The sequence below is a fragment of the Pelophylax lessonae genome (assembly GCF_965119305.1).
Source record: "Pelophylax lessonae genome assembly, chromosome: 11".
NCBI classification, from domain to species: domain Eukaryota; kingdom Metazoa; phylum Chordata; class Amphibia; order Anura; family Ranidae; genus Pelophylax; species Pelophylax lessonae.
This window is the reverse complement of record NC_138778.1, coordinates 206,965,633-206,989,916: the sequence shown is the minus strand read 5'-3', so window position 1 is coordinate 206,989,916 and position 24,284 is coordinate 206,965,633. Positions and strand designations below refer to the sequence as shown.

Here is a 24,284-nt window from a genome sequence, read left to right as displayed (position 1 = left end):
ATTGGGACAGCCAGAATGGGTCCAATGGTCCGGAGTCCAGAACCACTGGGCGTAGAACTCCTACTACATGACGGTGACTTCTGACCCAGTGTCAATCAAATACGGGACCATCTGGTCATTCACTAGGGTGTTAATGACTGGACTTGGCACAACCATAGCCTCTGGTCTTTTGGGACCTTGTGTTGCTGCTCTTGGGGGATGTCCCTCTGCCCTAAGAGCCTCTAGTTTAACAGTGGCCTTTGAGTGCTCTTGTTTTTGGACGAGCCACAGTTTCTGTCTAGATGTTCAAATCACCCACACCACCAGCATTTCCAGTCTTTTTTAGGGTCCCTGGGCAGCAGATTCTTGCCCTTGGAGAGGTTGGCCAGCTCTTGCTTGAATGTGGACATTTCTTGCCACATGGATGCCATGTTCTGGGTTAGTGACCTGATGACAGTCTGCATGGCCGACAGGGGAGAAGGTGCCAAGGCCTCTTTCCTTACATACAGTGGCTCATGTCTCTTTGTCACAGCCACAGTTGCTTTAGCATCCTCCTGCTCCCATGCAACTGCATCCACTACAGTGTCATTGAAAATGGGGGACAGTTGCGCCTTTATTAATTCAAAGCTCTTTTACCAGGGCTGGCCTTCATGCCCACCACATATTGATCTCTCAGTAACGTATCTGAGGCATTTATGTCAGCAAAGCATGAACATCCTTCAAGTGTTTCCACAAGTTTTGGAGGACTACTGCAAAGTGGGTGAAGCTTTTGTCCTCTTGCTGTCTGCAGAAGAAAAGTCTACATTTCAGTTCTGGGACGGTTACGCTTTCCCCAAACAGGCCCTCCAGGTGTGCCAAAATCTGTTCTAGGCTGGCCCAGGAGTCCTCCAGAAGCACCATCACCGCTCGTTGGGCATCATTCTCTATTTTCCACGATCAGCCAGGTAAGAACCTGGTACAGGCGAACAGCACTCTCCAGTCTCTCCTCTAATTCTGATGGAGAGATGTTTAACCCATTAAACTTAGGCACTAAGGCCAAGGCCACTCCTAATGGCGTCATTGTGATCCCCGCTTCTCCTTCCACACCAGCTGCAAAGAGGGGCATATCCTGCTGACTGCTGCCAAGTGTGAACAAGGTACAGTGTGGTGTGGCTGCCAGTGAACACACAGAGACCAAAATAGGCAAAAGTGTTAAATTGTAGAAAGATTTAACACAACACTATTGGCACTTTTAAACTGCAAGTACCGGCTCGGCTCTACTCGGCCCTGCTTGGCCCGTTTGCTTTTCCACTGCTGGTACCGCATGGTACGGTGTTGGAACGGTTCGGTACGGTACGGTATAGGTTTGCTTTTCCACTAAAGTAGTACTAAAGTTAAGTGGGTGGGATAACAACGGGGTGAGTGGGATTCTCTGACCAATCAGGGGCTAGAAGTGACTGCAATGTGAAAGCAATGTGTCCTTTACCAAGCCACTATTTTTCCCAAGGGTCACGTCTGCTTATGAAATACATTTTGCGAGTTCACTCTGACCTCCTGAAACATAGCTTCTGTCAATTTATCTAAAAGCACCGAGACCTCTCGAGTGAGCACAAGTGCTGTATTTATGGTAGACTGTAATGAAAGGCTAGTGCCTTCTCCTCCGCAATCTTGTTGCTGTGTGTTTATGTAAATAGGTAAGAAACAGCCCCTACCTGACCCATCAAATCCTGTTTATTTTACAGCATGTGCCACCTAACGCAGGCATAGCACAAGCATGCAAAAGGAGAGAGCCAAAATAAACCAAAAGACCACTTTTAAAAATACTAGGAATTCAAGCACTGCCTTCATAAGGAGAACATATAATTTTGTCTCAATTATTTTTAGATAAACATGTAAAAAGATATACGCTTGATATAAATAATTGTATAGGACTATATGTTAATGTTTTTGTAAAACATTTCTATCTGTACATTATTTCTCATTCAATAGGTTTATTAAAATTTTTATTAGCAGTACAGATACCAAAATTAGAGAAAAAAAACCATATCCAATAATGGTAGACAATGAAATCGAAGTCTCTTGGCAGCAGTGATAAAATGGCATCAGTCAGAGCATAACAAATCAAAACAAAAAAAAGAGAAAAAAAAAAAAAAAAGGAGCAGACCAATATCACATCAATGCTGCTGCCAGCAGGATGGACAATCATATTTATAAAATTCTAGAAAAACAGCGCAAAAAGGTACGTGTATCAAATGTTAAATAGATCTTCAAATGATCATAAAGTGCCATGTGCAACCCTAGTGCTTACATACACCTAAGATATTCCACAATAAATACCATAGAATAATAAATAAAAAATTTGAATGAGAATAATAACAAAAAATAATAAATAAGTATCCACAAAATCAGTGCAAGTATGCAAAGAGACTAAAATAGTCCAATAAATAAATAGTGAGATCAGCAAATGTCCATATAACAAACCACCGAAAGTGCATTTAAGTGCTCGGAAAGATGTGCAACATCATGCCAAAAAATCTTGTGCTGTGAACGGTGCCAGTCATCCCCCTTTGGGCATCCACTTACCGAACTTAGTTGACCCCTAGGCTGTACGGCTATAGAGGGTCAGCAAGGCTTATGTCCCAATAGGGAACCAAATAGGAATCCTTGGAGGTCTGTAGTTCTCAGCACACCGTGTACATGGATATGAAAAGAAAACTTGCAATAGTGTAATCCCGTTTACACAATCTTTTATTGAAATATTAAGAGTTTCACTCACATTTAATGGAGCAGAATCAGGCAGAAATAACATGTACGGCAGGTCTGTAATATCTTCCTGAATGCGGTGTGCGCTCGGGTATGCCTCGGTCCCGGCGTGCGTTCCACCGTCCTGGAAGTGACGTGCCACAGGGTCGTAGACCGGAAATTGCGTCATATTTCTAAATGCCACCAGATCATCTAAATAAGCAGAGACTGCAGGAGCAAAGAGCTCCTCAGCTCGTATAGCATAAACAAATACAAAAAAGGGAAAGAAAAATAGGAAAAGAAGGAAACCAAGAAAGAAGAAAAGGGATAAAGAAAGAGACACAGGGTAACCCTAGATTGAAGAGATATTACAATGAGTCATGTAATGAGATGCATATATAAATCCAAAGGAGACCATGTTTTTTTCAAACTGGTTGACCCGGTCATTCAGCACACTTGCTAGCTTCATGTGAATAATAATCCACAAAACAATATGTTTAGTATGGGTAAAAGACACATAAGGTTTCTTCCAGGCCCCCACAATTGTACATTTAGCCGCTAGAAAGAAGTCAGCAAACCTTTGCTCACTTCTGGAGAAGTCGGGAATAGCCTCATTCAACAGAGCATACCGGGGCTACTGTGCAATACTTTTACCAAGCAAATGACGAAGTAATGAGAAGATCCTATTCCAATACCCCCTAATACAGAGACACTTCCACCACATATGGTACATGGTTCATGGAGCATCCATGAAAGCACCACGGAGATGAGCCACTGTACATCTTATGGCACTTTTCCACTGCAAGTACCGGCTCGGCTCCACTCGGCACTGCTTGCCCCAGCTCGGCTCAGTTTGCTTTTCCACTGCGTGGTACGAGCCGGCACCTTTCAGCGCTGTATAGGCTCTACTCGGCTCGGTTTGCTTTTCCACTGTTGTAGTACTTAGTAGTAAGTGGGTGGGATTACAACGATTCTCTGACCATTGTTCTCAAACAATCAATGCTGCATGCAAAGGATTGTGGGATATGGTATCGGTATGGCCTGCTTGGAACCCCAACCGAGGTGGTACTGTTTAAGCGAGCCGTACCGACGCCGTACCATGTAGTGGAAAAGCGCAGATGTACCAAACCGTACTGAACCGTTCTAACCCGTACCATGCGGTACCATGCAGTGGAAAAGCGCCAAACCGATCCGTACCATGCAGTGGAAAAGCGCCTCGGGCTGGGACCAGGTACCATTGTGTAATAACTTAACTATAACTCAATGGAGGTAGATGTTTCCAATACCGTGGAAAGCAGCTCGAAAGAGAGTATCCCATGCTTCCAGGGTTGTATCAGAGGTCAAATACCTATCCCAGTCCGCCATATAAGATAATTTATTTGGGGAGGCAAGCAACAGACTATAAATAAATTAGATTCCTCCCATCTGTTCTTTATCCATATTACACCATTTTTCATATGGGGTGAGCAAAGGGTCAGCTTGCCCCACCGGGCATAAGGATTTGAAATAAATGAGATTTGATAGAATGGAAAAAATTCAGAGAGCGGGATTTCAAGCTTAGATACACAGTGGGCCAAGGTGAAGGGTCTGGTTGAGGTGAAATAGTGCCCAATTCTATAGAGACCTTTAGCCAACCACCACTTGAATGTCATAGTGTCCATGCCTGGAGGGAAACTAGGATTTTTAAAGAAGTGGGCAAGAGGATTGAATCTGGAAATTAAATTATCGCGTGTCCCTAATCTATCCCACAGAGCAGGAGTGAGACAATGTTGGGACCATGATCGCTGACTGAGCCCTAGGGGACTGCCACTGCCATATCACAAAATCCACTGTGAATGGTTGAATGGCTGGCTTGTCTTTCCATCGACATCCAGTCTGGTTTTTCATGGTTGGAATAGACTACTGACAACTGTGCTGCCTGATAGTACATCCATAAGTTTGGGGTGCCCAGCCCACCCCGCAATTTCTTTTTGCAAATTATGTCCTCGCTGACCTCAGATAAACTTAATGAAATGGAGCAAATTCGACCGGCTGAGTGCGATAGGAAGAGAGCAAAAAAAGGTATAAGACCTTTGGTAAGATCGTCATTTTCACCGCATGTAAGCGTCCCAGCCACGAGAGATCATACAGTATAATACAGACCAATTAGCGAGCTCTGCCATCAGACATCAAAACAGGGGCGGATAGTTAAAATGGTATAACTTAGATATAACTTAGATATAGAGGACAGAGATGCCCTCAAAGAGGGAAGTTAGCAGTCCTGCCATTGGAATTGTTAGAAGTCTTGCAACCTATTGCAAGGTTCTGAAGGAAGATTAACATTCATAGCCAATGATTTGTTTTCGTTGACCCCAGGGCCAGATATGTCACCAAACTGACGCAGAATAATAGATAGGGTCGTCGCGGGGGGCATAGCATGCCAAGAGTTTTTGTGGATTTTGCAACAATACACTGCCTGGACATCTAATTTTAGGCATAGCATGACTTTTAGTCCTAGGGGACAGCTTATGCACCAACATAGTGCCTATTTTGCTACTACGGACATAAAACCGGGCTGCATCCCAGCGAACACTATTCTCAGCTTTCGTGGTCAGCAGAAAATTAAGTTCCACTCTGGTAGTATCAATTTTATTAAGTAACGCCAGGTCAGGAGAGCATTGGGAGCCCTAATTAAGGACTGTAGCTAACGATCCAAGCTAGTGATTTTGGCTGACCGTTTATTTATGAGCTAGGAAGAGATCCGAATGAGATGCCCCCGAACTGTTGCCTTATGTCTGAGATAGCTAATCTTCACATCCTCACACCAACAGGGGTCACTAAGAAGGGATTCGTTCAAGCATCAATGATGAGAGCCAGGCACATACAATGTCAATGATAAAGCAGACATCCCAAGTCTCCCATGAAGTACGGGAGTCTCCCGCATTTGGGCTGCGGCTCCCTGACACCCGCAAGTGCCGCGCAATATCCAGACTGTCAGTCGCAGCAGCCCTTAATGTGAAGAACAAAGCCGATGCTTCGTGTATAGTTCTGGCTCCTGACATAGGCAGAGTGATTTCAAATGCACCCCGCCTGTGAGAGGAGCCATACAGGGTCCTCTCTCTATTGCAGCGACATGCTTCTCCAGCGCAGCTCCTGTCACACTCTGTTTGTGTCTCAAGAGGAGCCAGCAGTACCCGCCAGCAGTACCCACCAGCAGTACCAGCCCTGGAGGACAGCCAGCAGCAGCCACCAGCTATACTGACCAAGGGGACATCAGCCAGCAATACCTGCAGGAATCCTGAGGAAGAAGTGAAGATTGAGGTCTGTTGAGGTGCAGGAGTGCCATCTCCCTGAAATGAGTTTGCCACCTCCCTGAAATGAGTTTTTTAAAGTTGGGATGTCCGTGATAAAGTGACCAAAACCAGTGAGTAGTCAGATCAAGCTGATTCTCGTATATTAGCTCAACTGAGCGAGGGGATTCCCAGAGGAGATGAAAATATGGTCTATTCTGGACTAAGTAGAAGGGTGTAATCCCTTGTAGTTGGGTGAAATTCCCCCCAGGCATCACCCAGGGCCAGTGTTTGTAGGAGCCTAGCAAAATCTGCATATCTTAAACTGGTTCATTTTTTATCGTTCTCTCGTTTAGCCAGCGGGCTGAACGAATAAAAAACAAACAGATTCCTCTATCCACACAAGCGAGGTGCATAGAGGAATCCTCACATCATAGAATTGTATTCTGACAGCGGGACCTGCCACTGACAGAATACACTGATCAGTGGCTGCAGCTGTTGATCAAGAAAAGCTTTCCAGCATGTCCCTTCAACAGAAATCAGTCAAACAATTGACTTCTGATGAGCAGGGACAGCCACACACTGTTTGAAATTCGGCTGGTCCATGCTAAAGTGGTATTCGGTCAGAGTTTTGCACCCAAATTGGCATCATGCCTACTTTACATTCATTAAATTTCCCCATTCCATCACTTAAAAAAAATAAAACAAAACACATATATACATATACATATACACACACACACACACACACATTTACCATTTTAGATTATCTATTTGGACTCTCCAGCAAGGAAAAATCCAAGGTAGTTTTCTTTGTTTATAAGAAGGCTGCACAGCTGTGTTTGTAATATTTAACCCTGTCTGTACTGTGAAGGCAGATCATTATTAACAGTAACTAGATTTGAATACGGTCTTAAAGTGGTAGTAAACTCTTGGAATTAAAAATTCCCTGGGTAAAGCGATCTGCATGTGAAGCTTAGGCCACATGCTCTACATGCAGCGGCGATGTGACTCCCGCATAGGAGTGACGTCACTTGCGGCACGGCCATTCAAGTGCCTAAAGATCCAAAACCCAAAAGGAACACAGGGCAAAGATGGGAGCCACCAGAGACCAAGGAGAGCCGTGTCAGTGCAGCGCTGGAGGGCTCTGTCTGCAGGCAAGTCTGTCATAATATACTAGCATGCAGTGCATACTAGTACAATATGACCTAAGCCTGCAAGGGGGACCATTGTTTTAAATAAAGGAAGAGAAGGGCTTTATGCATTGTATGTTAATGAGGACGGACTTGGGACAGGCTCACTCTAAAGCCGGCTATACATGAATCGAAATTAGACCGACAGAATTTCAATCCATACATGGGCACCCTGGTCTTTTGATCGACTTGTGTACAACCAGCCTGCTGGGTTTTCCCAGAACCATTAGCAGAGATGTATAGTAACTAAGTAGAACTACTTCACTACTGTACTTAAGTACCGAAAGGCGGTATCTGTACTTTCCTAGAGTAGAATTTTTTTCTCCTACTTCCACTTTTACTTCACTACATTTTTTCAATGATTTCAATACTTCTACTCCGATATTTTTTTTTGTGCTGCATAGTTACTCGTTACTATTATAAAAATTACCACTGCCAGAACAGTAGATGGCAGGTTTCATGAAGTTCAAAACATGTGTATTATCAGCGCATACGAAAATAAAAGCTACTGTATGTATAAATAAAAGCTGCATTTGAAATAATAAAAAACAATATGATGTTCAAACTTTTGACTTCTTTCTTTAATAACTACATAACACAGTACTTGTACTTTTAGTCCCCGTTCACACTAAGGCGACCTGTGAGGCGACCTGGTCGCCTCACAGGTCGCCGTAGGTCGCCTTCCATAGGGAAGCTGCGGACCCGTTCTAATAGGAGCGTCACAAGTCGCTCCGACTTAGAAAAAGGGTCCGGAGCTTCTTTGGGGCGACCTGGAGCGACCGTCATAGACTTCAATGATATGAAGTCCGTGCCGGCCGCTCCGAGGTCGCGGGGCGAGCAGCGCGCCGCGACCTCGGAGGTCGCCCCGGGAAGTAGCGTCGCTGCTATGTGAACGGGGCCTTACTTTCAGTACTTGAGTAGCAATTTTTTTTTCAAAACTACTGGTACTTTTACTTTCAGTACTTGAGTAGCAAAAATTTTAAAAAAAACTACTTGCAATACTTAAGTACAAAAAATGTTGAATACTTTAGTACTTCTACTCAAGTCACTTTTTGATCGAGCACTTCCACTTCTACTCAAGTCACTTTTTGATTGAGCACTTGTACTTTTACTCAAGTATGGGTTTCGAGTACTTTATACAACTCTGACCATTAGTGCCGTCGGCTATAGCCGGCAACACTAATCATTGTGTTCTGCCGGTAGTGTAGGTTCCCTGCTGGCAGAACACAAAAGCGCTGTGGGAGGAATTTCCCCATCAATAGAAATCAAGCAATTTTCTTCCCGTTCACCTGTGGTGGAAGGAAAGAAAACTGCATAATCTATGGCCTCCCTAACATTGTTCAGTCTGCCATGACCCATAGTGAGGTTTTCTCAAATTTGACTGCAAAAGTGAAAATAATCTTTAGGTATATTGTATATATAAAAGGTATTCGCAAAGACTGCTATTGGTATTTTTTTCATTCTGCTCTCACAGCTTGCAGTACAGAGCTTGTCAGTCGGGGTTACACACACAACACACTTTCTGTCTGTCACATGTCATCTGTCTAGCGCAGGCACAGATGGTACCCTATGCTATGAAGGATGAGAATGACAGCCCCGAAGCTTGCACATTTTTACACCAGCAATGTCAGCAATAAAGTCAGCAATGATGGCTCCTACATAAATATACTGGAAGAATCCTTAGACAAGTACACACTAATAAACAATTCTGACAATGAACTCCTGACCCTCCGTATACACTAATCACAAATAATTTTGTCACTAATTCCCCCAGCAGGACTAATCTGCTAGCATTCTGAAAACATCAATAAAGCTGACAAGCAAACATTCTTAGTTCTATCAGCAGATAAAATTGGTTTCTGGAAATCTCCCGGGATACATAAAACATCTTACTCTCATGCACTGGAAGCGGAATCTCATCAGGCGGATACGGTTTCGAGCTTCTGCGGCCTTCAGCTGGCCCACCACCTTGGCTTGCCTCTCCTGCTCGAGGTTTGGGATCTGTTTACGGGTCTCAGCCTGGGACCTGAGGGAATGTTCTTTCAGCCGGTTCTGGGTGATGGCTAGTGATGCTGCTACCGATTTGCTAGGCTGCTCGTAAGCCAAGTATCTGGCACGTTGCATGGGGTCCATTTTTCCCTGGCTGGCACCTTTCTTCAAAGGTTTAGTTTTAGGCTGATCTTTATTTGACGCCATTAGAAATTTTTGCAGTATCCTCAAAAAGAATGAAGACAATTCCTAAAAATTAAAACAGAAATTTAGGGTTTCCTAATCAATAAGATCATAGGAGGTAAAAAATTCTAAAATACCGGTGCTGAAAAAATACTGCTCCAGCTTCACTTTAGTGCCGGTTATGTTTATTTCTGCTGAAGGGAAGAACTAGCCATTCCAAATTCTGATCATTAGAGCTCATCTTACCTAGTATTTTGGTGATTTGATATGTACTGAAGCATAGCTCCCAACTGTCCCTGATTTTGAGGGACAGTCCCTGATTTGGAACAATATCCCTCTGTTCCTCATGTGTCCCTCGTTTTGGTGTGATCTAGCCACTTCCGGACGCCCCACCATGTATATACATTGGTACTTTGACGTAAATACCGGGGTTATGCCAGCAGCTAGCTGCCATAACCCCCATTATTTTTTTTACACAGCAGACGATCCGGAATCTGCTAAAAAGTGTTCTGGTGGCGGATTTACCATGGGATCACTTTTATGGGCAGCGGGAGAGGTTAACCCCACCCCCCGTCGCTTTCTAGTCATCTTCCCTGCTTACCGGAGCCACCGGTAGCGGCGAAAAGAACGGATGCACAGATGGGTAGGAAGTAGAGTGAGAGCAAGAAGGCCCCCACTCAACTCTATGCCCCTGGAGGACCGCAGCAATGTCAAACATCACTTCCCCACAACAGCCTTAAAAGGGACAATTTTTTTTTTGCTTTTGAGTGTAAATGACAGATCCGAGGTCTTTTCGACCCCAGATCTCTCATTAAAGAGGACCTGACATGCTTATTTCTATTGCAAGGGATGTTTACATTCCTTGTAATAGGAATAAAAAGGGATCCAAACATTTTTTTTTTTTTTTTTAAAGGGGACAGTGTAAACATAAAAATGAAAATATAAAAAGGAAAAAAAAACATGCGAATGCATATGAAAGTCGCGCCCACATATGTAAACGACGTTCAAACAACAAATGTGAGGTATGACCACGATCATTAGAGCGAGAGCAATAATTCTAGCACAATACCTCCTCTGTAACTCTAAACCGGAAACCTGTAAAAATTTTTAAAGTGTCGCCTATGGAGATTTTTAAGTACCGTATTTTGTTGCCATTCCATGAGCGCGTGCAATTTTGAAGCATGACATTTTAGGTATCAATTTACTTTGCGCAACATCGTTCACATTATAAAAAAAATGGGCTAACTTTACTGTTTTCCTATTTCTTTATTTAAAAAAAGTGAATTTTTTCCCCAAAAAATTGCGTTTGTAAGACCGCTGCGCAAATATGGTGTGACAAAGTATTGCAATGATATCTCTCTCGCTATATATATATATATATATATATATATATATATATATATAATCTTTGTGGGTTCTAAGTCATTTTCTAGCAAAAGATACTGATTTTAACTTGTAAAAAACAAATGTCAAAAATAGGCCTAGTCCTTACTGGCTAGAAATGAGCCTAAAATTATCAGCCGAAAATGGGGTTATCGGCATTTTGTCAATAACAGAAATGGTGCCGATAATGGTGCCGAAAATGTACGCAATTTTGCTGCCATTTTACTGTGCTTAGGGTGTTTTTCATAGGTCATGTAACTCCAAAACCGCATCAAAAAAGCGTAACATAGGTGGTTGAGGGGGAACAAAGAATGCATGAAGGTAAAAAAATGTTTAGGCTTTACAACCACTTTAATACTTTTTTTCTGGATAATTCTCTTTTAAGAGGCGTATCCTATGCCTATATACTTTTGCTAGTAAATGTTCCTCGTTCCCTTCTCAAAAACTTGGGAAGTATGTTGAAGTGATGGGGAGCAGCATTTTCTCAGGCCTTCTGTTAATTCTTATATTTATTCATCCCTGCAAGATGATCTTTGGGTTAATATGTGAATATAGTTCTGCATTAAATCTGACATGCACCGCAATGCACCACCCAATTCAACTAAAATTACTACATTATTGTCAATAAAATTACTAAAATCCCTTTTAAGTAAGTACAACCCAACGATTACTGAGCCCTGTTCTTCCCAGCAGTATAACACAGCCACCACCAGAAGGAAAAAAAAAAAAAAAAAAGGGACTTTTGAACCTCGTCTTTGGAGAAAACCATTGAGAATTCCTGTGACTGCAAGAACACATTTTTCAACATTCAAAGAAAAAAACCTGGCCCGCTCACAAGAAAAAAGACAAATACTGTGAAAGATTGAGGGAAAAGAGAAGGTGGTGACAGAAGCTAAGATGGACAGATAGTGCCGCAATAGAATATCTTGGAAAGACGGCTACTGACAGACAGGCCCAGTGTTCCAAAGTCCATGAGGTCCTAAAGAGCTCTCATCTTGACTCAATAATACCAGCATGGTCTTCATGGACATGGTCTTCAAGGACTCTGGAGCAATGTACGTGGCTACGAATAAATACTGAGGACGAACACTGGCAAGATCATTAAAAAAAAAAAAAAAAACTATTTTAGCTATGTGTTTTTTAGTTGTCAAACTCAATTTCATTGCGGGCTGCATCAGCATTAGGATTGCCCTCAAAGGACTGGTTATATCTTTAAGACTATCTAAATGAAACCAGAGCTTAGGTGCAGGAACTCAACCATGCCCCCCTGCTGAACCACATCAAATGGTGGGTGTGGCCAAATCGCACAGTGGGAGGATCTTAAAAGGGGCCATAAATACCAGGAGTGCGTTATGTGTGGAGATCAGGGATACGCTATGTGCAGAGTTCAGCACTCTTTCACAGGCTGTCCACATCTCACTTTCACCCTTCCTCGGCTGCAGTGAGATCATTGGTATGAATCTGTGCACCCGGGCACAGATAAGGATCACAGTGCGGCTTACCACCCGAGGCCCCATCCTATTTATGGCCACGCTGCACCTGCAACCACACTGCAGGGGTGAGTGCGGAGAGGACGGGGAGAGCCATAGGTGGCGGAACCAAGTTCTGCCATGTTCCAGCTGAAAGAAAGCCCTGGGTGCGAGGACCACAAAATGGCCTGGCAGGCCAGATTTGGCCTGTGGGCCTTGTGGTTGACACATGTGGTTTGGAAGCTCTGTTAAGCTTTAATTGTTTCTATTGGATATTTTACCCCATATTTCTTGTTTGGTCAATGGGACAGGAAGTTAGCAGAGAATTTCCAATAGGGACACAGCGATAGCAACATTTAGTAGATTGAGGAAGCACTGAGCAGCTGTGGCGTTATATTGCCAACAGCAATCACATCCTGAAGGATGTTTTATTTTTCCACCACATTATATACAGGTGCACCTCAAAAAATTAGATAATCATCAAAAAAGTTAATACATTTTAGTAGTTAATTTCAAAAAGTAAAACTCATAAGATTCAATACACACAGTGATATATTTCAAGCATTTATTTATTTTAATGTTGATGATTATGGCTTAGAGCTAGTGAAAACCAAAAATTCAATAGCTCAGAAAATTGGATTACATAGAACCAATAAAAAAGAAGATTTTTAATACAGAAATGTTGGCTTACTGAAAAATATATCCATGTACAGTATAGTATGCACACAATAAGCGGCATTTAGCTCTTCTGCATTGTTGGATCTGGTGTCTCTCATCTTCCTCTTGCCAATACCCCACAGATTCTCTATCGGATTTAGGTCAGGCGAGTTTGCTGGCCAATCAAGCACAGTGATACCATGATCAGTAAACCAGGTATTGATACATTTGGCAGTGTGGGCAGTGCCAAGTCCAGCTGGAAAATGAAATCCGCATCTCCATGAAGCTGGTCAGCAGAGAGAAGCATGAAGTGCTCTAGAATTTCCTGCTAGAGGGCTGCGCTGACTTTGGACCTGATAATACACAGTGGACCAACACCAGCAGATGACACGGCTCCCCAAATCATCACTGACTGTCGAAGCTGCTCACTGGACCTCATGCAACTTGGATTCTGTGCCTCTCCACTCTTCCTCCAGACTCGGGGACCTTGATTTCCAAATATAAAGCAAAATTTACTTTCATCCAAAAAGAGGACTTTGGACCACTGAGCAACAACTCCCCAAAATTCTGGAATGGCCTTTGGTTCACAATCCTTTTAAAGCTGTGGTTATCCCTGTTGCTTGTGCACCTTTTTCCAACACACTTTTCCTTCCACTCGACTTTCCATTATTATGCTTGGATACAGCACTCTGTGAACAGTCAACTTCTATAGCAATGACCTTTTGTGACTTATCCTCCTTGTGGAGGGTGTAAATGACAGACTGCTGGACAACTGTCAAGTCAGCAGTCTTCCCCATGACTGTGTGACCTAAGACTGACTAAGAGACCATGTAAGGGCTCAAGAAACCTTTACAGGTATTTTGAGTTAATTTGCTAATTAGAGTGTGACACCATGGGGTTGATTTACTAGAAGCAAATAGACTGTGCACCTTGCAAAATGCAGTTGCACTCTGCAAGTGCAATTGTTCCAGGGCTTAGTGAAAGAGATAAAAAGGTTCACTTTGCAAAGAAAAAAAAAACAGCATTTGTGCTTGCACATGATTGGATGATGGAAGTCAGCAGAGCTTCTGCTCATTTATTAAGTTCTGAAGCAACTGCTTTTATAGAGTGCAACTGCACTTTGCAAAGTGCACAGTCTATTTGCCTTTAGTAAATGAACCCCTATGAGTCTACAATATTTAACTTTTTCACAATATTCTAAATTTATGAGATACTGAATTTTGGGTTGTCACTAGCTGTAAGCCATAATCATCAATATTAAATGAAAGAAATGCTTGAAATATATCACTCTGTGTGTAATGTATCAATAAAATACAGGAGTATCACTTTTTGAATTGAATTACTTTTTGATGATATTCTAATTTTTTCAGATGCACCTGTATAATAGAGGGTTGACTAAATTAGGCTTTTAAAAACACAGCCACAGTGTATCTTGCCCTGGTGTTCTAAAAACAGGTAAGCAACCAATGCAAGAAACCCCGCTGATGAAGTCCCGCCCACGGACGTAACGCATACGGGGGGGGAGGCGTTATGACGTCACCCGCGGCCGCCATGCATTAAACATGATCCTTATACCGTTTTCATTTGGCACTGTGTCAATGCTATGTCTGTGAGTAATATTTATTGTTTATTGCTTCAATAAACTTGTGATCATACAGAGAGCATTAGATTGCTTTTTATTTTATATGACATTGGATGATCTGTCCAACCTATTCAGGATATTCTGTGTGGGGACCAGATCTATCGGTGGTTATTGCATTTGCCTGGTGACCCCTAGTGGTCGAATAGTGGAGGTGAGAGGCAGTGTGTTTCTTGGTGGATGGGCTAAAATTACACGGAGAACCATTGCATGGAGTTTGCATTTCACCCATCTTCACTCAAGGCCTCCCTCTCTTAATTACCAGCCTGCTTATGTTATATGGAATTTTATGGCTTTTATATTCTATTTTTAGTGTATTTAATTTTATATGCGCTGCACTATTTCTCTCTATTGATTACCTCTGAGGCTTTTTTGGTTGACCTTCAGTGTTCAGCAGCATTTGATCAAGGTTTAGGTGTGTTGGATCTAGCGCTGAATATTTCTTTTCATAAGCAACCAATGCAACAATATTTTTAAGCTCAGAAATCCAAAATTGAAGGAATTAAAGGGAACCTGTAATGACATGACTTTGAGAGCTGCCATTGCTGACTTGTTAGGGAAAGTGCAAAGCACCAAGGCCGCCATCAAGATCTCAGTTACAAAGCAAAATTGCAGACTTGGAACAAATATGCAGTCAGTGAAAGATTGAAATGTGAGAACTCCTGATCTGCGTACTCATTTTGGGTCAGTGGCTCAGAAAGTACTTTAAAATTAACTCCACTTCGGTTGAGAAAAAAAAAACCAAAAAAAAAACCAAAAAAAAAACCAAAAAAAAAACAATCCCTCCTGGCTCATCTATGTACATTGCAAAGATCCTAAACTTTTTTGAAGATTTTGACCCAGTTTCTGATCTGAAGAAAAACCGTTGCCCCCTGACGATGTCATCGCTGACAAAATACGTAGGGAGGAGACCAGATGTGTGACTTCATCGCGCACCCAGACGTAGCGGCCATCTTTTTGGTTGGAAACAAATGGTTTCCAAGGCACAATTTACTGTATATCATCTGATGAAATGTGAGTGTACTTTTACTTAATAAAATAGTTTTATATGGAACGTACTATCCCATGAGTTGTTCTCTCTCTATTCGTGAGCTCTGCATGCTTCTAGAAGATCTTGGAGTGGACCATATCTACCCGGTTTGAGGACTCAAAGGGGTGCTTGTGACTTCATAGCCAGTGACCCATTACCAAGCTCATTTGACCCTCTGTAATAGGGGGGTCTATGTTTTGGGGTAAGAGGCAGTGTGTTTGGTGTCGGTGGAGGTTCTTTCTTAATTGTTCCGCCTGCATCTGCTTTCTTGCACATCATCAGATCTGTTTGGAAAAGTTACACTTGTTTATCAGCGCTGAACCTTTCATGACTGTATTTATTTTATGCCGTTATTCCTGTATTTGTGCTAGCAGCTGGACTTCTTCTCTAATTAATGAATCTGAGCGCAGTTTATTTGTGTTTTTTGTTCTTCTATGTCTTTTGGATACTGAATCTGAATGGGAGTGACTTTTTTTTTTTTTTTTTTTAAATTACCAACCATCTAATGCACGTGCAGTACAAGAGTAGCAGTGGCTAATCCCCTGAAAGAAGTCCATTATGAACGTTCAGCTTTTTTTCTTAGTTGTTGGTTTTTCATTGTCTAGTAAAATAGTTTTCACTGTGATAGTACGGGGAACTTAAGGGAGCCCGGTAGGGGTTTTATTCCTATCTCACTCTATCCAAAACTAAAAGAACCATTTCTGGCTTGGCATACACTTAACCACTTACCGACCGCCCGCCCTGCCCGCCGTCGATTTACGTCGGTCCTTTGACGCTAAATCCCGGGGTTATGGCAGTCGATAGCTTCCATAACCCTGGTATTTTTGAAAACAGCGAGCGATCAGCTTTCAGGCAAGGGTGGTCCCAGCGGCGTATTCACCTTACAGTGCGGCGGAAGAGGTCCCCCCCCCCCCCTCCCGCCGCATCCCGGTCCTTTTCCCCCGCTTACTGGACCGGCTGGCAGCAGGGAAAACGATCCGGTCCCGGATCCTCTTAGACAGGAAGGTCTTGGAGGACCGGAGCGACGGCAAACATCGTTGCCTAGTAACCGGCTTAAAGAACTGATTTTTTTTAACCATTTTTTTTTTCTTTTTTAATGTACTTGTGAGGTCTGAGGACTTTTGACTCCAGATCTCACAATAAAGAGGTCCTGTTATGGCTATTTCTATTACAAGGAATTATCAATTTTTTTATTTTTAAACTGTAAAAAAAAAAAAATTAAAGCGCCCTGTCCCAGTTAGCTTGTGCGCAGAAGCGAACGCATACGTAAGCCCCGCCCACATATGTAAACAGTGTTCAAACCACACATGTGAGGTATTGCCGCGATCGTTAGAGCGAGAGCAATAATTTCTCTCCTCTGTAACTTTAAGCTGGTAACGTGTAGAAATTTTTAGTGTCGCCTATGGGATTTTTAAGCACCAAAGTTTGTCGCCATTCAGCGACCTGCGCAATTTTGAAGCATGACATGTTGGATATCTATTTACTCAGTGTAACATTATCTTTGACATTATGGAAAACATTGGGCTAACTTTACTGTTTTCTCATTTTTTAATTAAAAAAAGTGATTTTTTTTTTCCAAAAACATTGCGTTTGGAAGACTGCTGCGCAAATACGGTGTGATAAAAAATATTGCAACGATCTCCATTTAATTCTCTAGGGTCTCTGCTAAAAATATATATATAATATATATATAATGTTTGGGGTTTCTAAGTACTTTTCTAGCAAAAAAAACTGATTTAGCTTGTAAACACCAAGTGTCAAAAATAGGCTTGGTCCTAAAGTGGTTAAATTTAGACATGCGTCTATTCTTCCTTTCCTCTGAAGCCCGATCTGTGTTTGGATTGCACTTCAGATGCTACTGACGGAAGCAACGTAACACCTCCTCACTGCCTGTTTTAACCCTATTTTTCCTGACAAACACACCACTTGCTTTGGATGTGGTTGTGGAACGTTTGTTGGTGCTTCCTGATTTACTTTAATGTGTAGCGTTTGGTGGGCTTGCCGAACGGCGGTCGCTACATGTCGGGTGAACTTTGCCATAGACACAAAGAATTTCATGCACAGATGTCAATGCAAGTCACACATGAAATCTTTTTCAAATCAGTGTAAGTCAGAGTCGCGCTGATTTGAACAGTTCCATAGGCACAAATAGGGTGTGACTTGTCATGTGATTTTGAACTGTCAATTTGCATGACGAGTCACACCAGTGTGAACGAAGCCTTAAAGAGGTTGTAAACCCCCCTTAATGACTTTTGCCTATAGGCAGTGCTGTATCTTGGCCTAGGCCAACAAGGCCTAGGCCTAGGGCGGCACTTTCCGGGGGGGCAGCAAAAAAGCTGCACACCGCAAAAAAAAAAAAAAAACAGCCTCCTCCCAGCTCCCACACGAAAAGGCTCCCTGCCGGCTTGCGCAACACTTTTAGTTTAGTGCCTGTATTATGGGGCGAATTGGGCCAGAGGGCAGGGCCCAGGAGGCAAATCAGTCTGGCACCCCCAAAAAGCAGTCACACTGCTACCTGCCGGTATGATAGGCTGCACTAATGGGCACTGATAGGCAACACTGGTGGCCACTGATGGGGCTGTACTGATGGCCACTGATGAGGCTACACTGATGGGCAGTAATGAGACGGCACTGATGAGGCTGAACTTATGAGAACTGATAAGGCTATTCTGATGGGCACAGATAGACTGTGGTTGTGGTCTGTGGTGGGTGGGTCATATTTAAATTAGGGGGTGCACAAACTTAGTCAGGCCTAGGGCAGCACAAAACCTAAATACACCACTGCCTATAGGTAAGGCTATATTAAGGCTTACCTATTGGTCTTGTAAATATCTCCTAAACTTGCACCGTTTGAGATATTTACATTGCCTGCAGCCAATGACGTCATTGGCGCATGCACTCTGAAGGAACGGCCACTAGTTCCGTTCCTTCAGAGCCCTGTGCCGTGAACGGCAGCTCCCGCGCGGGAATGATGTCATCGCGCCTCGGGCCAATCAGATAGCCGGAGGACGGGAACCAGGAAGGACAGCCGAAGATGTCTGCCGTGTTACAGGTGAGCGGGCGGCACTGCGGGGGCTTCGCTCTAAGGTAAGTATTTCATAATGAGCTAGTATGCGATGCATACTAGCTCATTATGCCTTTGTCTTTCAGGTTTTTCTGAGGTTACGAGTCCATTCAGACTAGCGCGACTTGTCAGGCGACTTGGTCGCCTGACAAGTCGCGGTCGGTCGCTCGCTCGCCATTGAATAGTACAGGACCCGTTCTAATAGGAGCGACACAAGTCGCTCCGACTTAGAAAAAGGGTCCTGTACTACTTTGGGGCGACCTGGAGGTGACTTGCATTGACTTCAATTATATGAAGTCCGTGCAAGTCACGCCGAAGTCGCGGTGCACAGCGTGCACCGCGACTTCACAGGTCGCCCCACCAAGTCGTGTCATGCCAGTCTGAATGGGCTGTTACAGCCTCTTTAAGGTTTATTTATATTATCCATGCTAAATATTAAGATAACCATTTGTCTTTTGTTTACTTTAGCTATGTTTCAAATAAGCCGATCCAGAAAACTGTAACAAAAGTTGAGCATCTGCCCCCATAGCAACCAATCATTTTCCAGAGATGGAATCCTCATTGGTCATGAAGGATTGGTAGATCCTGTTTGCTGCAGGCAACAGCTTCACTATAACTGCAGTTTCCCTTGCTCAAGCACAATGCGTTTTGGATTTTGACCTTGAATTCTGCATGAATTTAAAATCCTCCTACATAAAAACGCATTCAAAAAGGAAAGAGGTAAAAAGCTTGGCTTTGTGAGCACGTTGGAGATTTCTTCTGGGAAATCTTTAAATAGGCTCGTTGTCCCGGTTCAGTGTACGCTGCGAGGATTATTTGTCTTAGCAGAACAGAGGAGATTTGTTGAAAATTCGATGCAGGGTTTTGCTTTCTGCGAGGAAGACCTCCTGACCCCTCAGAAAAGCCGCTTGAGGTGCAAACAGCTCAGTGCATCGCCGACAAACCGGTACTCCTGCAGAGCATGGAGGAAACGCATCGGAGATAGTTGCAGTGCAAATCATTAAAATCAAAGTGGATGAAGAGCGCAGATGTACGTGGCCTGGGAGGGAAATAGACGGCTCTCAAGCTGAGAACAAACATGTGGAACAAAATGTGGAGGAGGTAATCGGGTTGGAGCCACCAGGATCAAATACTGTCTGTACTTAGAGCGTTCCCTCTGTACACCGCACCTGCCTATAAAGACAATGCCTTTATCCTCAGCCCTATTCTCTATTAAAAGAGAACCAGTCACCACTTGGCTTGTGCGAGAATCCAAGTATACACTCATTAAAGTAGATGTAAACCCAATCACTAACATTTAATATTAGCTCTAAAAGAGAAGTATGTTTTTTTTTTTTCATACTTACCTAGTTGGATGCTGCTTCGGTCCCCCAGCGCCTCTAACACTGAGAACCGAGAGGCGTTTTTCCACTGCATGGTACGGATCGATTTGGCGCTTTTCCTCTGCATGGTACGTGTTAGAACGGTTCGGTACGGTTTGGTACAGCTGCGCTTTTCCACTACATGGTACGGCTTGGTACGGTTCTCTTAAACAGTACCACCTCGGTTGGGGTTCCAAGCGGGCCGTACCTATACCATATCCCACAATCCTTTGCATGCAGCCTTGATTGTTTGTCACTACTAGCCACTGATTGGTCAGAGAATCGTTGTAATCCCACCCGCTTACTACTTTAGTGGAAAAGCAAACCAAGCCGAGTAGAGCCTATACAGTGCTGAAACGTGCTGACTGGTACCACGCAGTGGAAAAGCCAGGGCCAGATTAACGTAGGGGCAATTGGAGCTGCAGCTCCAGGCCCCCACCTTAATATAGGCCCAGCAGGGGCAGACTGACTATTCTGCTCAGGGCCAGTAGGGGGCCACATGAGAGGCTCCTGGCACCTCTGGGGGTTTATTGGTGTGGTGATGGGGGGCAATTACAAGCACCATTCTCCCTCTTTGACTCTCCATGAAGCACCTAAAAGCTGCTTCTCCTTCTCTCCCTCCCACGGCTTTCAGCTGCTTCCTTTGTGAGCCAGAGGGAGATCAGTGCTTATCAGTGCCCACCCCGCACTGTTCACTCCAGACTGTCCATCAGATTCCCCCTACTCTATGGGTACTGATCCTTTCCAATTACTGTCTGTGTTCATTCATACCTGAAGCCCTGAACCATCAAAATCCTCAGCACCAGGCCCATGATGTTCTTAATCCAGCCTTGGGAAAAGCAAACTGAGCCGAGCTGGGCCAAGCAGTGCCGAGTGGAGCTGAGCCGATACTTGCAGTGGAAAAGTGCCATAACACTTCAGATCACTCAGTTCTCACAGCTCCCTGAGCAGAGAGTTGCTGACTGTCAGTCACACCTTTCCGCTCTGCCCCCCCCCCCCCCGCGCTGACTGGAGCACTGGGTTGTGAAGGGGGCCTGGGTTCCGGTCCAGGCATGTGGGTAGATCCCGACTCCATTGTTGCAATCTTGCCCAGCATGATCTGATCTGGACCTTCAGCCTGCTGTCTGCTGAAAATGGGTCACATGAGTGCAGAACGAACTGCTCTCCTGTGATCCAGAGGAGAAGTACAGCCAAACAAGTTTTGGTTCTACTTCTCCTTTAAAATGTTGGCGCCATGTCAAAAATAAATTTTTTTTTTTAGTCTCATATTTATTAAAATAATACCCGGTGATCCTGCCATTAGGATCCTTGCTCTGGCTCTTCCTGTTATAGGGGAAAAACGTTCTGTCCCCGTCTTCCAGTTGTACCCCTACATTGTAGGGCTGCAACTAACGATTATTTTCATAATCGATTAGTTGGCCGATTATTGCTTCGATTAATCGACTAATCGGATAAAAACCTTAAAAAAAAAAAAAAAAGTGTATAATTTAGTTAATATTCTTGAATATCTATATGTAGTGGTAAATATAACTATCCAGCTATATAGTTGGATATTTAATCCACTCTGAAACAGATATGTGTATTATTAGAGGTTTAAATGTGGTACATATCAGACTCCCAGATCAATATTTTTAAAAGCCCTAAAACACTGTTTTGCAAATTTTCAGACCGGATTTGTATATAATCATGATAGACTCCCTTATTAATAGGCAGGTAGTTTGATACAAGCTCCCTGCGCCTGCTGTCACTTATGCTGGTAATACTCAAACTACATTTTTTTTAGAAAATTTTTAAAAACATTCTTCCGATTTTTCTAACCATTAGTGTATATTGGTGTCCGGTGTCAACCACAGTGACAGGAAATTTTGAAGGAGCAGAATAGAAAACTTCTCGATCAAACAAATCTTCAAATAGTGTATGTGGTTTTTGCTCAGAAGTTATATTCATTTTAAAATTTATTGTTAAAAGCAAGTGGAATTTTCAAACACTCGTCCATTCAACAAATATACAAATTATTTTTGAACAAATATAGATGCAAATATTTTTGTCCAAAAATCCAATACATGTATGGGAAGCAGAAGACCTTTAGTAGCAGTAGCATGTTTTTTTTTTTTCATGTGTATGTATATAAAAAAAATATGCCCAGAAGTCGGATATGCCGGATATTTTAACTGGGAGTCAGACATGAAGGTATATGAAGGGTGGAGGGGGGAAAATAACATTTATATATTAAAGTAGTACTAAAAGCTGAGACTTTTTTTTTTTTTTCATGGATATAATAATTTTAAATACAGTATAATGCACAATACTAATAAACTTTTACTTTAAATGTAATTGTAATCCCTTATATCACCTCTAGTCTATCGGCCTCCACCTTCTCTGGGTTCAGATGCTGATCTTCCCAGCACAGAGCCCTTACAGTGATTGTAAACGTTGGATTCTTTTCTTTTTAACAACAATCTTGTCATACTTATCCTCTCTGTGTAATGATTTTTCACAGAGCAGCACTGATTCTCCTCTTCTGCCCCCCCCCCCCCCCCATGGCACTTCCAGCCCCTTCTGCCTTCAAAGTGCCCCTATAGGAAGCAGCAAAGTATAGTACTGTACAGAGTGTCCCTATAGCAAGGTTAAAAAACCTCTGCCTTTAGAATCACTTGGTTCCTTCTCTTGCCCAGGACTACATTTCCCATGAGGCATTGCTCCTCACACATTCACAAGTTCTCTGCCATCTACTGACATGTATGGATGGTTTACTGAGCTGTATGTGGGTTGCACTGTATTTTCTGATATGTAAACAAATAATGCATTCTGTATGAAGGACAACTAATCGGCTGACGATTAATCGATTACGAAAATAGTTGACAACTATTTTCATAATCGATTAGTTGATGATTATAATCGATTAATCGATTAGTTGTTTCAGCCCTACTACATTGTCACTCTATCATAGGGTTTCTGATAAGAGACAACAAGTAACCACTTTAAACACACATTACTTAGGCGTGGCCGGCCATTGTCAACTTCAGGAAACCCGCTCTGAGACATGCCATGCAGAGGGTGAAGGAGATCAGAAGCACTGTGGTGTAAAAAAAAAAATAAGAAAAAAAAAAAAAAAGTTGAAAGCAAGTATCGCATTTAAAAAGGCAACAGTTTAACCACTTAGGCCCCGGAGGATTTGGCTGCTAAAAGACCAGGGTTTTTTTTGCGATTTTTTACTGCGTGACTTTAACGGACAATAGCGCGGTCGTGCGACGTTGTACCTAAACAAATTTAATGTCCTCTTTTTCCCCACAAACAGAGCTTTCTTTTGGTGGTATTTGATCACCTGTGCAATTTTTTGATCATGCGCTATAAACAAAAAAAGAGCGTCAATTTTGCAAAAATAACAATATTTTTCACATTTTTTTATATGAAATTCCCCCAAAAAAATGTAAAAATCAAAATTTTTTAACATTTTAGGCCAATTTGTTTTATGCTACATATGTTTGGTAAAAAAAAAAAAAAAAAAAAAAAAAAAAAAAAAATCGCAAAAAGCGTATTTTGATTGGTTTGCGCAAAAGTTATCGCGTTTACTAACAAAGGGAAAGATTTTTGTCATTTTTGGTGTTTTTTTTTAACGCGTAATGGCGGCGATCTGCGATTTTTTTTCGGTACTGCGACATTGCGGCGGACAGATCGGACCCTTGACTGACATTTTTGACACTTTTGGGGTTACCAGTGACATTACTGCAGTAATCAGTGCTATACATATGCACTGTTACTGCAAAAATGACACTGGCAGGGAAGGGGTTAACTTTATTGGAGAGGGAGGGGTTAAGTGTGTCCTAGGGGCGTGATTCTAACTGTATAGGGACATTGCTATTGGTGTAAAAACAAAGATCAACGGTCCTACATAGTAGAACCGTCTGATCTTCATTTTTACACCAGGGAGAATGACGGGCGGCTTGTTTACATTAGCCGCTCCGCCTTTCTCCCTTCACCGGAGCGTTCGTAGTGTGACCGGCGGACATCGAGTCCGCCGGTCACACGCACTGACTTGTCTGTGAACGAGCCGCGGCGGGCGCGCGCCCGCCCGCAATTGCCTCTCAAGTCAGTGACAGGCGAGTGACGTATCCATACGTCACTCTGCCTGGCCGGGGCTGACCGCCGCAGTATATAGTCGTGCGGCGGTCGGCAACCGGTTAATAAAAACAATGTTTTACCAAGTCATTTAGTGCTGGTTCACATTTGTGCGCACTGCTCCTAAATGACATGCGATCTCTGTGCGGTGCAAATTCAGCCCTACAGTTTGTATGGCTGAATTTGCACCGCAATCGCACCCAACTCGCACAGGACCCTTTTTTTGGT

The 24,284-nt window shown here is 43.0% G+C and overlaps 1 protein-coding gene across 1 annotated transcript in view; it reads right to left on the bottom strand.

Moving 5' to 3' along the window:
* The window catches only part of LKAAEAR1 (LKAAEAR motif containing 1), a 62,394-nt gene that overhangs the window by 28,823 nt on the left and 9,287 nt on the right, over nucleotides 1–24,284 (bottom strand). Inside the window, exon 2 of the mRNA XM_082271555.1 lies at nucleotides 9,056–9,400. Within this exon, the coding sequence (XP_082127681.1) occupies nucleotides 9,056–9,358 (303 nt within the window). The 5' untranslated portion in view covers nucleotides 9,359–9,400. The remainder of the gene's footprint in view (nucleotides 1–9,055; nucleotides 9,401–24,284) is intronic.